This window comes from Pinus tabuliformis, chromosome 7 (genome assembly GCF_031772625.1).
Source record: "Pinus tabuliformis cultivar Carrire ecotype Pingquan chromosome 7, CPIR1, whole genome shotgun sequence".
NCBI lineage: Eukaryota > Viridiplantae > Streptophyta > Pinopsida > Pinales > Pinaceae > Pinus > Pinus tabuliformis.
In genome coordinates, this window is record NC_142293.1 from 745,127,119 (window position 1) to 745,142,046 (window position 14,928).

Genomic DNA, 14,928 nt, shown 5'->3' on the forward strand with positions numbered 1-14,928 from the left:
GAGCCCAATTCACGGAAATTATATATAAAAATATTACTTAACAATTATATCATAATTGGATAAACTATTTAATATTTAATTATTTAGTGATATTTATATTTTGTTTTAGTTTTACAATTTATTTTGCTTTTACATTGTATACAAAAATATATTGTGTAATATTTTTTAATTGTCATATTCTAGTTGTATATATCTTAGTTTAAAAAAATTCAAAGGTTTAATTTAATCAATTATGGTTTATATTGATGATTTTTTTATTAGTTTCATGTTGAAAAATATTTAGTTTGAATATTCGTAAATGGAATATATGAATGGTTCTATTAAAAATACTATTTGCGGAAAAATAATTTTGATTTTTTTGAAATACTATTCATAAATATAAAAACAATTTTTTAATTTTTTTTACCATTTTGTTTCAAACTTTATCTTAACTATAAAAATTTAACACATATATGTATTGAGTACTATATATTTATCCATATATCATAGAACTTTAAATTCTCCCTACCTATTATAAAGATAAAACACAAACTATAAATCCTCCCTCACTTATAACTTAATGTTTTCTCCATACATCTTTCATTCCTTTGGGTATTCTTTCATATAGATATATATATTGTAAAGTGACCTGTAACCTACTCAATGGTTTTTTTATTACATTCTTCATTCCACTGATTGTCGCCTAGTTAGCTATGCCTTTCGTGATCATATGCTAGTCAATTCTTCCCTGCATATTTGTAAGGGGTGCTATAGCTTACTCAATGTTTTCATGCATAAATGTAAGGTGGCTTATAACCTACCCAATGTTTATTTGTACTATACATCTTTCATTCTCTAGGTTAACTTTTAGTTAATGTTGCATTTTCACCTAGTGGTTAGTTCAGTTTTCAAAAATGTGGTAGAAAGTGAAATTTTGTAGGCCGATATTTATTGTGTTAGATGGAACAACTTTGTGCAGACAAACTTGGGTCAATGTGGTATGTGATTGTTTCACTGTGTCATGCATAATTGTAAGTTGGACCGTACAATGCAGTCAATGGCTTATTGACCATTTATTTTATGTTATGTTATATATATATATATTGATTGGTTTATCTTAAGATATTTCACTGATCTATGATACATTTTCTCTATCCCTTCATCCTAGTTGTTAGTTGTCCAGTTTTCAAGATTGTGGTAGAAAGTGAAATTCTGTAGGTTGATGTTCATTGTCTTAGATGGAACAACTTTGTGTAGACAAACTTGGGTCAACGTAATATGTGATTGTTCCGTTGCGTCATGCATAATTGCAAGTTGGCCAACAATGCAGTGAATGGCTTATTGACCATTTATTTTATGTTATGTTGTGCACAGATTGATTGATTTATCTTAAGATATTTGACTAATCTAAGATCATTTTTTTCATGCACTATCCTTTTGATATTGATTCCTTTCCAACTACGCTTTTGGTCTCCTCTCTATTCCATTCTAATCTTTAATTGCAAGTGCAATGCTCCTCAATCATAACAAATGCGTCTTTTTGGTCGTCGCATAAAATTGTGTAGACAAGAAGATTTATCTTTGAGCTTTGCTGTGGCTTTTAATGTTTGTGTTTCTTTTCTTTTCTACTGTCCTCTACTTTTGATCTGTTTACTCGTGTGCCAGTCTTCCTGACCATGTTCTTGTCATTAAATGTTCTTCTACAATGTGCTTCATGAAATAGCTTGTGCTACTAGGCTTTGACCTCCTAAATGCTAATGTTATACCCTGACTCTGATTCGATATTAAAGTTGCACATAAGTTATGTGACATAATGAATATGGAAACTCTTTGCAGAGAGAAGAGATTTAATATTATTCAATGTATAAAAGTGAACACCTAAGTCATTTGACATGTCTCCCCCTCGTGTTTTGAATCCTTCGTGTTGGACATGACACATAGGACACAAGGTTTACTGGTGTCAGACATGAGCCCTTATTGGTGTCCCAAAATTTGGACACGTGTCCTACGAAAAGAACATCCTGAAATCGATTTACTGCCTCAGTGTCGCACAACTTAGTCACAATTTTGGAGCTCGCAAAGGTTTGGGAGTGAAACTAAGGGCAATTAAGCAATGGTAAAAGGGATTCTAAGTGTTGGGAAGTGGATTTGTCTAGGCCCTACTGACGCTATTAATGATAATGTTAAATTCTTGAAGTAAAAGGATGACAATTGTCATCCTTTTACTTAAAATTTTAAAATTACCATTAATTGGCTCAGGATGTTTGAGAGTGGTTTCAACCTCATTAGATTTCATATGGAGAAACTAGAATTTTAGATCCCACTCAAAATCCAACAAACTCAATAGTTTTCAAGATTTCAGGATTAGGGGGATTACAATGTTTCCATTGGAGGTTGTCGTGTATAAGGGTATGGAACTAACGTTTAATTAAGAGGGCCAAGTCTTCTATGTACCTCAATGTTGGCGGCATTGATTGTTGAATTCCTTTGTCATGACCCTAGTAAAAATGCACCCCACTCAAACAAAATCTTGATTTGACATGTTAAGCTTTTTCTATCTTTATTTTAATGTATAGAGGGTGGTGATATTGATGATGAGGATTCCAATATAGGCAATGATTTTGATAATATATAGTACTAGTTATTTGTTGTAACATGATTTGTTTTGGACTATATAGGCCATTTAGAGCCTCTTTATTGATGTATTTTTGGTTTAGAGATAGATTACATTTACACTCAACATTATTTTGGTTATATATATTAGTTGTGTGATTGAATTTGTATCGTCATCATATAAATGTCTTTTATATTTCAAATTCATATTTTATATATAATTTACTAAATTTTTATATTTTTTAATGTATATTATCTAACATATCCTCTATATCATGTTCCGAGAGTCATTGTGCCATGTGTCAAGTACTCATATTTAATATCAGATGACTCAAGTCAGGACATATGTGTCATGGAAAATACTTGCAGAGAGGAGATATTTAATATTATTCAATGTGTAAAAGTCAAGACAGATGTCTCAGGGAAACGACCTAATTGGACGCAGGTTACGAAACTTCTCACCTAACTCTATAGTGATTCATGACTAATACACTTCTAAGCGACTTTATTATGTCACCGCTTTACTAACCTAAGATAAAGTTCGCTGCTATGTAATACATGATGTGTTTACTATTAGATATTAACTCTATCAGTACCTATTAACGTTCGTCCTGAATTGAACTGCCGAACATTGTAACAACATATGATCTTGAGATTCTTTAGGTAGGTAGCAGAAGACATATTGATACGGCCCATCGTATCCCAGTTTTTGAATTTTGTTCCATGTCAAAATCCATTCTTTCACCGTTAACTTCAAGGAGGCTTTTTATTTATGGTCATAATAAAAAAGTCCCTTGAGATTCTTTAGGTAGGTAGCAGAAGACATATTGATACGGCCCATCGTATCCCAGTTTTTGAATTTTGTTCCATGTCAAAATCCATTCTTTCATCGTTAACTTCAAGGAGGCTTTTTATTTATGGTCATAGTAAAAAAGTCCAATTCCGTTTCTCAATATTGAACTGGAGCATTCCCAATGAGACTGTCAGCCTCCCAAAGAGAGCCTCAACCTGGGCCTGATACTATTCCCACAAAAGATCTTTGCTTCATTAGAGATACCGGGATGCTAACTTGAAGGAGTCTAAAATCTTCTTTCTTGAAGTTTGTTGTTTCGAATTCGATGTGGCAAGCTTTATTGCAGCTGTGGATAACAAATTAAAGGTTGCGCTTGCGACGTCTTCCCGAAATAAGGCATTCCAGCTTCACCTTTATTTCCTTAAACCCAAATTTCTGAATCAGATTTAAACCTTCTGTAGCAGTGAGCACAGTTCCATATAAATGATCTTGTGGACAAGTTAGTGGTCCTTACTATTAAGTATATCCTGCTAGTTTATGTTAATCTGCATACTCCTTCCCAAGAGTGCCTCAATGGTGTTCTGTCAGTTAATCATCTCTACATAGTCTCACGTTTAGGAATCTATTGTAATCCTCTATCCCTCTTGATCCAAGTACATATTTAGTGCTTAGTTGGCGGACCCGTATCTCGGTCACCAATGTCACATTTGCATTGGTAGAACCTTTTGAAAGAAAATACTTTCAATTTTTCAATTTGCTTGAACATGTTTATTGGAGCTGTTATTTAGTTGTATTTTATCGTGTTGAGCGGTATATTTTTTATTCTGATAATAAGGAGATGTGTAATTTTTACTGTTTTCAATTTTAAGTGGACAGATTTGTTTTTTAATAAATTATTATTTACATAAAAAATAATATTAGTTAGGATAAAAAATGAAATGAATGTATATGTTTGGTTAATTTTAATTAAAAACATTATAAAATATCAATAATCTTATTCTAATTGTGCTTGCTTAGTTCTTTATTGATATTACAATCTATATGAGACATTTGGTCAAAATATTTTACCCTCACTTTTAGCCATAAATAGTTTTATGTTAACTTTAAAAAGAAAAACAATTAAAAGTAAAAATAATCTTATATTAATATTTTTAATCACTTTTAAATATAAAGAAGATGTATAATTTTTATATTTTTTAAATATATTTCAATACAAGATTTAAATAAACTATTTGAATATCAATCTTAAACAATTTATTTTAATAATCAACTTCATAAATTTATTTAAAGTAATTAAAACTTGAAAGTAAAAAAGTTCAATTACTTCTTAATAAGTGCAATAAGAGTGAAATGTGTAATTCATTCAATTTTTATTATGAAATTAATATGTGACATTTAAAAGATATAATTAATAGTTTTTTTAATGTGGGTCATAAATAAGATATTTTAATATGCAGGGTTAAGTAATATTGATGTGTATTTAAAAATATATTAATAACAAAAAAATTAATTTGGACATTGTGATTGATAAATACACTGTTTCAATGCCTCTATCAATTAAAATATATCATATCAATATCAACTATATTATATAAAGTAATTGGAAAAAATATGTTTTAAGGTGAAAAGCATTTCAAGTAGTTTCATTATTAAGTCTGGACTCTTTTTAAGGTATATTTTTCCATCAATTTCATCTGAAATCTAGCAACTATCTTACTTTTTGACATGTTTTAAGGTATATTTTCTGTCAATTTTGTCTGAAATCTAGCAAAAATTTGTTGGAATTGTAAATTTAGTCTATGTAATTTATACAATCCAAGTGTCCAAGGGAATTTTCAAAAAGTTGAATCTATTTATGCATTCAAAAATGCAATTTAAACAACGAATATATATAGAGAAAAAAGATCCATCCACCACAAATTTATCAAACACTTATTAGGATCAACTCTTTAAAGGTAAAAATCTTTTTTCAAGTTTTATATTTTAAAAAAAATTTACTTTTCAAATTTTTTTTATCTCTCAAAACTTACCAAATCTATAATTAAAATAAATTTATATTAATATTTTATTAATGATATAAACATTTCAATGATCTATACTTTTAACATTTTTCAAACTTCAAATTTTTTTCCCAAAACTTATAAAATTTATAGTTAAAATAAATCTATAAAATTTATAATTAAAATAAATCTATATTAATATTTTATTAAAAATGTAAACATTTCTATCCAATGATCCACTTCTATCATTGTTCAAACTTCGTACATATGCTCTGTTGCATTAGCTGGGGATGATTTTTATACTTATCTAAAAGTCTTTCTAGATACATCACTAGTAATGTTAGGAACTTTTGTTAACTTGCGACATGCCGAAATTTATACTACTGTTTTAACATGGTAATTGTTATGTAGGATGTGTCGAAGAAGATATCAGCGTTTACGCAGCAAGCACCTTGGGCAGTGTGTGTGCTCTCAGCTAATGGAACAATTTCAAGTGTGACTCTTCATTCAGGGATGTCAGGTGGCAATGTAACGTATGAGGTATAGGAATTCAATACCTTCCTTGAAACACGTTTGTATTTGTATTTAGGATGGCTATTTTTGTCATAGAGTTTTGGAAATAATAATAATGATGTAGAATAGATTAAATATTGTCATTTTTATATCTATTTTCACCTATTTGGAAATTGTGAACTTGAATATTTCCTATGTGCAAACATAGATTACTTACATTAACGTTCTTATACTGTTATTGCAAATATTTTTTTTTATATTTTTTTGAGAAATCTCTTCCGTTGTGATGGATTTGAACATTATCAAATACTTTTGATAAGGATGATAATTATATAATATGAAGAGTCTATTTAGGGTAGTTTAATTAGTAATAGCTATGGAAATGAAGTCTCACTAAATTGTAAGTCTTGAGTTCAAATTTTATGCTATCTTTTTTTCGAAGTGAGAAATTAGACATAATGAAAATGTAGTTCTACCAAACTTACAAAAAAATCTATATAATATGAAGAACCTCATTCTCTACTCGATATGAAGTCTGATTTGGAACAACAATATTGAATCTTCCTGTTTTAGTAATTTTTTTAATTAGAATTGCATGAATAAGAATTGACCCTATGAAAGTTTACAGGACCCTCTAAAGTTAGCACATTTTCAAAGATTCAGACCCTCTAAAGTTAGCACATTTTCAAAGATTATTTAGAGTAATGATCAATCTAGGAAGGAGGATAACTATAGATAACTATACAGCATGAAGGGCTTCCTTTATTTATTTATTCAAAGTTACATTTGGACTTTGGCCATATTTTTGAATCAAAGGTGTATGGATGGTAGGGAGTTGACTCTGGGGTGGTTTCCTTATTTTGTTTAGGTGCTTTATTAATTTTTAAAGGTGAAAGCTCAGCGTTTTCTCTGTTATCTAAATCCTACTGGCTTCCAAACTAGCCGGGAAAAGAAAATAATTAGCACTGAAAATTGAAAATTTTCCAGATATATAGGTTGTACTTGTGCAGAATTCTTTTCCAGACATATAGGCTGTACTTGTGCAGAATTCTTATGCATGGTAGTTCAAGCTCATATAGATTATTTTGCAAATGCCAAGACAAATATCAGCTATAAGAGCATATTTGTTGATCAATTGATTTTTTCTCGTAAAGATTTATCTTCATGCCTAATTGATTGGAGTCGAGCAGACATGTATTCCTCTTGCTTATTTAATTAGACAAGTTTTGCATACGGTTATTGAACTCACCACACATTCCATCGTGTTACAAACATCATATATAAGGCACATCGCTATTCCTCTTGTTTATTTAATTATACAAGTTTTGCATACGGTTATTGAACTCATCCACACATTCCATCGTGTTACAAACATCATATATAAGGCACATCGCGCAAGACTAAGGTCACAATTTCTCACGTCTCTTTTTTTTCGGTCATACACCTTCATTCTCGTAGGTCAAAAGTTTGGAGTTGCATCGTGATTCTATGTGTTTTTTAATAGGTATTTGCTACAGTTAGAATAGTCCATTAAGAAACATCTGTAAAAGCATCCAGGGAGAACGATCAACCACCACTTTGGAGCATCTTTCGGAGAATCATGAATGGGAAGTATTTATCAGCTCCAGAACCTTCGTACATTTTACCTGCATGTAAAGTTCAAGTTACAGAAAATATAGAAAGGCCAAGGTATTTGAAAGAGTTGGGTCAAGATGAGGAGAGAAAGGACAATGCTGAAGAAAAGGCAGCCAAGAGGAAAGATTTCGACAATTCTGGGATCAAAGGAGAAAGTTTTCTAGATTTCTTGATCAAACTTGTGATATCTCTACTTGATTCCTTTATTGTAAATGTATATATACATGTGATACTTAGGTTAGGTTAGTGAGCTGTTATGTTTTGGGCAGTGTGCTTGTAAAGATAAAAATGATCACATTATTTCTTGTAATTAATAAAAAAGATAAAAATGATCACATGATTTCTTATAATTAATAAAAATCTATCATGAATGTATATTATAGGACAAAAGAGTATAAAGGGCTAGAATTCCACAAGAGGCAAAGGTCAAGGGGCACTAGGAGGCTAGAAATGGACTTAATGCCAAAAATAATATTACATTCTAACGCAAAAGTCACATTTTTAACCTAAGTCTCAGAAAAAGTTCCAAAGTGGTTCTTGGATTGCCATGCATATTTAACCCTGTTTTCTACAACAAAGAGCATTATTCCATTCATTCTTACCCATTGTACCTCATCTATACTACTGCACTTTGCTGTAGCAGATCTGTACTTTTGTACTTGTTGACCCTGCTAAGTAATCGGTATTTTGCTGAACTGTTTCTGGTTCGTTATTGCTGAACTGAGTTGAAGGTGAGCTAGGAAAGCTCTGTAACCCTGTTTTGTCAGTGATTCCTTTGAATTTTAGCTGAATTCCATTGGGACTTCAGTGCACAATTCTCATGGGTTGCCTTGAGGAAGGTTGGAGCTTTGGAATGAGGATTGTTTAGGTGGTTGCCCAAAGTGTGAATCTCGGAGAGTGCCTAGAGACTCGTGATTACCCCTGGAATTTCTGGAGCTACAGTGCTTTGAGACTTACTGCCCAGCCTGTGCTGGGCCTTGGAAGGGAAGTGGGGCATCCTAAGAGACTGTAGGGGATATTGAAGTGCAGTGAACGGGATACACTTCAGGATATTGAAGTGCAGTGAACGGGATACACTTCCTTCAACTATATAGATTGATGAGGATGAGAGATTGATGGGGATGAGAGGCTATAGGTTGTAATTCGCTACTACAGTTTGGTACCTTGGCTAGAGAACGCCTGCAATGTCCATGAGATTTTAGTTTGGCTTCGGAAGCCTTTGCTTAGGTGGAATCATAAACTGTACCTTGGCTAGAGAAGCCTGCAATGTCGATGAGATTTTATTTTGGTTTAGGAAGCCTTTGCTTAGGTGGAATCATAACCCCAAGGTGCTGTATAGAGAATTGGAACAACAGTGTATATGGCTAGGTGGAATGCTTGAGATATACAATCAATGGGTAGATATTTGCAAAAGATAAGTTTTATGAACTTATTACATGTTTAAATGCTTAATTGTTGTGTACATGGTCTATTCCATGTGCTCTTTTGAAATTTATACGTTATGCATCTGTGTTCATGCATAATTATTTGTTTACCTGTATAAGTGAGAGTGCATCGCAAATTATTAGGCAGATGCATTTCATAACTAGAGGATAATGTGTTGTTTTTCTCCAAAAGAGAAAAATCCCTCATTTATTCAACTTTTGAAAAAAGGAATAGAATTATATTATCTATTCCATGTGCTATTTTGGAATTTATACAATTTATACGTTATGCATCTGTGTTCATGCATAATTATTTGTTTACATGTATAAGTGAAAGTGCATAGCAAATTATTAGTCAGATGCATTTCATAGCCAGAGGATATTTTTTGCAAAGGAGAAAAACCCTTAATTTTATTCAACTTTTGAAAAAAAATATAATTATATTTTGTAGATGATAAAATAACAAACACCAGTGTAATCGTAATCACTTAATTTTTCTTTTTTTTCTGAACCTTTTGCCATCCCAACTCAATGGAACCATTGCCAATTTGCTCCCCGTTATCAGAGCTGTAATTATAATTTATGACAACATCAGCCTGTAGAATGGTTGGGTGATGTCACATTTAGTGTAATTATGACAACATCAGCCTGTAGAATGGTTGGGTGATGTCACATTTAGTGTAATTATGACAACATCAGCCTGTAGAATGGTTGGGTGATGTCACATTTAGTGCTAGAGCTTAGACAGAGGTCCGACTACAGTTATAGTTTGGTTTCAAAGCCATGTTTGGGCATAATTGTTGATGGTACTAGAGAATTGGCGAGCCAGGTTAGAGAAAGTTTGAAATTACAGTATGTAGAATTGGTCGGGTGATGTCACATTTAGTGCCAGAGCTTAGACAGAGGTCCGACTACTGTTATAGTTTGGTTTCAAAGCTATGTTTGGGCATAATTGTTGATGGTACTAGAGAATTGGCGAGCGAGGTTAGAGAATTGACACTAGAGAGTTGGATATGTGATGTTGTAACCATGCTAGGACTGAGTATTTGGCTGTGTAACATTTGGTATGAGAGCTTAGTCTTGGGGATCTAGGTCTATTACATTGTGTTATCAGAGTCTCACATTCAAACACTGGACCTGCATAGGCTAAAAATCAGAAATTGCCGAAGTGAAAATTGCAGAGTTGGCTTGTAATCAGGTTGTCAAAAATTTCATGTGTGAACTATGGAAAATTTCGTGGAAATTAAGCCTCAGGGATTAATATTCCCATAATTTGCACTTAGCCAGAGTGTGGAAAGGTCGAAAATTGGCTAGATTACAGAGTCTGTCGAGGAACTTGCTAAAATTGTGAAATCGACCACTTCGAAAAATTGGGGAAAATGATAAAATGGGAGTGGAATCCCCAATTTCTGGGTGAAATTCTGAGTTCAAGTCTGCTCGGGAACAATAAAATTGACAGATACCATCGTCAATTTGACGAGCACACGGTTGGAATGGACAACGGGAAGCTAAAGTCCATCGCTTCCATGGCTTTAGAAAAAGAAAATTTCTGGAAATATTAAATTTTTGAAATTTTTTGAGTTTGCTTGATTTGCCGGAGATGGTGATGTGGACGGATGACTTGTGTTGACCTTAGTGGTTACATGGACAGTCAACATTAGTCCATGCTGGCAAAGCCTAGAAGTCACAGCGTGAAGATCAATGGTTCGGATCACGCTTGACTCAGAAGTCAACGACCCAGATCTGTCTGGAGAAAGCTAGAAAAATTTCCAAGCAGTTAGTAAAGCAAGTTTATTTCGGTTGTCGAAAACTAGGTTATTTTGTTATCGAAAGTCATGTTTACTTTGACCACCGAAAGCGAAGTTATTTTGGCTCTCGAAAGCCAAGCTATTTCCGCCGCGGAACAAAAGTATATTTCGTTGCTAAAACCAAAGTGGACTTTGTTTGCCGATATAAAGAGTCTTTCGTCCATCGGAAGCAAAGTTTACTGGTTCGCTGAGGAGGCAGTTGTTGTGGTTCACTGATGGATAAGCTTTTTATGGTACGCGATAACAAGTCACTTTTGGTCGCTGATGAAAGACGAATTTGCCCGTCGACACCAAAGTGAATGGTGATGGCCGAAGTAAAGTGAGTTGTGATCACCGATAGGAAGTAAATGTGGAACGTCGAAAAAAAAAGAGTATGGTGACATGGGAATGCGAGGGCTTGTTAGGTGGATATCAGTGTCACATGAGTAGCCATATGCTATTAGATGGATATAGTGTCACATGAGTAGCCATATGCTATGCCACATCAGCCAGGTGGCGATGTCAGTCATACGAAGGTATTTCTTGGATAGGAAATATTGTTGGTAGCAAAGATATTTGGATTACTGTATCCACTTTTATTGCCGTTACACGCAATAAAAATGGAGGTGGTAAATCCAAAAATCTTTTCTACCAACCTATAAATGTATTTAAAAAAGTTTGGAACTAAAATCTTGTTTTTGGCAATAATATGAATAGAAAACTTCAAAAGCCAATGAAAGCTTAGGGGTAAGTCCATAGTCGACAAAAGTGTGTGTTAGGATTATTGGCCAATACAAAAACTGTGAATTGGAGGCTTTTGAAGAACATTTTGGTAGTCCTTGATAGAAGCCCTGCTGATGACGAAATTTTTGTAGTGAGTCAGGGCATAGACATGAAAATACTTGGGAAGCATTTGGCCAAAATCCAAGGGGTTTGGAATGGAGATGTAGAACTAAAGCCAAAATCAACTATTTTGGAAGACTTTTTGGAAACTTTTGAATCTTCGGGGGAGGAAAAGGGACCATAGATCACAAACCTGGGAAAATTATATTACTCAACATTTTACCTCAATTAAAATGATGTATGATGATCTCTTTATCTCCTATCTTGCTAAATAACTTTCCTCCATCCATATATACCGCTACTTCTGTTGTCCTTATATGCTTCCAATGGAGATGCCATGAGCTACTTTCTTTCTATCATGATGATTGCTACAACCATGTAGACTTTCTACTTATCTTTATACGATGATGTCATCTCTATCTTGCTACAATGCATCCTATCATATTTGAGATGATTTCCATCATGACTGCTAACTTTTATATGCTGAAATAAACTAATAAGTGAAGGAGGTTATCTTAGTCATAATAAAGATCTTTTACTTCCTCCTTCTTGGTCTTCTTCTTTTCAGGTTCTTCTACTTCTTTGGTGACATGCGCTTCATTTCTTTCCTTTCTCTTTTCGTTGTCCTTCTTGAGTTTAGGACAATTCCTTTTGAAATGCCCATATTCATTACACTCATAGCATTGGATCTTTGACATATCAATTCTTTTGTGAAACTTCTTTCGAGGCTCAAATTTCCCAAAATTTCCTTTCTTCCTTATTGATGCTGCATATGCTTGTAATTGTTCATTTGACCCAACATCATTCTTCAGTTTCGATCTAGATTCTTCAATTTTTCATAATGACCACAAATCACTGAATGGAGTGGTTTCCTTCTTCCCATATATACTTGACACAAAGTTGCCCCATTCATCAGGTAGTGCATTGAGCACAATGGTGGTCATCTCACGATCAGACATTACTTCTCCAAGTTCTTGTAATTGATCTCTAATTTCAGATACCTTCATGAAATACAAAGCTATCCCTTCTTCCCTTGAGATTTTCATCTTGTATAGTTTGGTTCTCAAAGATATGATTTCACCTGCAGTGCTTACTGAAAACAACTCCACCAATTTTTCATAGATCTCCTTTGTTGTCGTCAACTTTGTAACATAAGGGATGAGAGAATCCTTGATTGACTCTATGAGGATCCTTTTTGCCCTTATCTCTCCTTTCATGTACTTTGACAGTGCTTGAGCTTGCTCTTGAGATGGTTTGATGATGGAGCCCTTTACATATTCAATAATTTCATTCTCCATGAGAATTAGATCAATTCTCTTCTTCCATGCAAGGTAGTTCGAGGTCCCAATTAATTTATTGTTCTCCTTGCATAATGTTGTCATTTGGTTTGTAGATTGAGACATAAAAATGTAGAATACTTACTTGTCAAGTGAAGATGCTCCTTTGAGGATGATATCTTCAACTTGATGCCTTCTTGATGATGTTGACAGTTGAAGATGCCTTTTTGAAGATGATTGCTTCCTTGGTGATGTCTTCCTTACTTGATTTCTTTGATGATGATGACAATGCTTCTTCTTGCTTCCTTTGGATGTAGAAATGTAGATTGTGGAGACTTCAAAATGCTTTAAATGTGTTAAGTCCTTCTTGAATCCTTGATTCCCTTGATGCCCTTCATATGCTCGAACCAAATGTATCCTTCTTCAATGGAGTGATCTTCAAGCTGCCTCTTGTTGTTGTTGTTGTCACCTTAGCTCAGATACCATGTTGAGAAATCTAGGGGCGGCTAGATTAGGTGATTTCTCTTACTTTGATAACTGCTTGTGATGTTCTTTTACTTAACTTGATGTTCTTGTTATTAACTTCCCCTTTCACTTTATTATTATTGTATTTTCTATCATCAAACATCTACCAAACAATCAATATCAATGAGAGAAGAGGACACAAAATGTAGGCTGCTAGCCAGGGCCGAAACCTCTCTTGAGAGGAAAACCCACAAGAATTTTTCTCTTCTTATAGAATGTTCAGAGGATGAATTCCAAGACCTATGACCCTTGATAAAGACCTCCAAGACCAAGTCAACCTTCCTTCTTGATGAGTTTTCCTTGCACAACAAACTTTAACCTTCAAACAACTTATCTAGCAACTACGACCCCAACAACTTTTCCAACAACTTTTACCCCAACAACTTTTCCAACAACTTCGAACCCAACAACTTCGACCCCGACAATCTTCTCCAACAACTTCGACCCCAACAATTTCAAAATTTCGCTGCACATAAGAGAGAGAGAGAGACCCAAAAACTTTGACTTTAGCTTCCTTCTTGAACTTCGCTTGCCTTAGGACTTCTTCCTTTTAAGATCGAACTTTTCTTTCTTCTTCATATTTCTTGTGTGTGTCCTGCAAGTGAGGTCAAATGCCTCTTATATATAGGCTTTCCTGGGGTGCGAATTGCCTCCATGAGGTCGACTTGATCTTTCATGTAGGCCAACTTGTTGCAGCTAGGTTGACTTGTCTTGGAGTGTCTTTTATGACTCAATTAAATTCCTTTTACACAATACAAGATGCCCAAAGGGGTCTTACATATTACAATGACTCAATTGATTACTCAACTTTATGACAAAGCCCTAAAAGCACTCAATGGGTGCTTCATCTATAAATAAATTAATCTTGAGCATGAAACCCTTGCTACAAAATAATAATAATAAAATTTCTTTTTCTCTTTTCATCAAATATATAATATTATGATTACATTAGACATTATGAAGATTGAACCTAGTTACACATTTCAACAAATACAATTAGCAACACAATCAACATTGGGTTTTACAGAAGTTTTAAGTTGGTCATAAGTTATGGTTGTTGAAGTTAGAGAGAAAGTGGTCCAGCCAGATTTGGAGGTTCACTAAACTTGGCAAGGGACCCACATTCCACTAAGGTGCAATTTTTTAATATTTTCTGTAAAGTTAACCTTGGAAATATTTTAAATTTCCTTATGTTAAATCTAAGTTGATCTCAACCCTTGGATCATTGGCATCTTAGCCATAGATGATCTCAACCCTTGGATCATTGGCATCTTAGCCATAGATCTTGTTGGTGGGCCCAAGTCGACTTAGAAGAGGGAAAAAGGCTTTGAAGGGAATCATTATGCATCAGATTGTTTGGTGAAGGTTTCATAAACTAGGGCAACACAACTACAACAAAGACATGGCTTCAACAACATGCTAGGGCACAAGAGCAAGAGGGCATAACAACTACAGGACCAAGTAGCAACAACCAACACTAAAAAAAAGTGTAGATTTGGCACACAGGGGGGGCGTACGACCTATACATAACTTGTATAG

The 14,928-nt window shown here is 33.8% G+C and overlaps 1 protein-coding gene across 1 annotated transcript in view; it reads left to right on the forward strand.

The window, feature by feature from the left end:
* LOC149249689 (AT-hook motif nuclear-localized protein 14-like) overlaps positions 1–14,928 on the forward strand; it is a 67,233-nt gene that overhangs the window by 17,940 nt on the left and 34,365 nt on the right. The window contains exon 4 of the mRNA XM_089458761.1: positions 5,797–5,925. Within this exon, the coding sequence (XP_089314887.1) occupies positions 5,797–5,925 (129 nt within the window). The remainder of the gene's footprint in view (positions 1–5,796; positions 5,926–14,928) is intronic.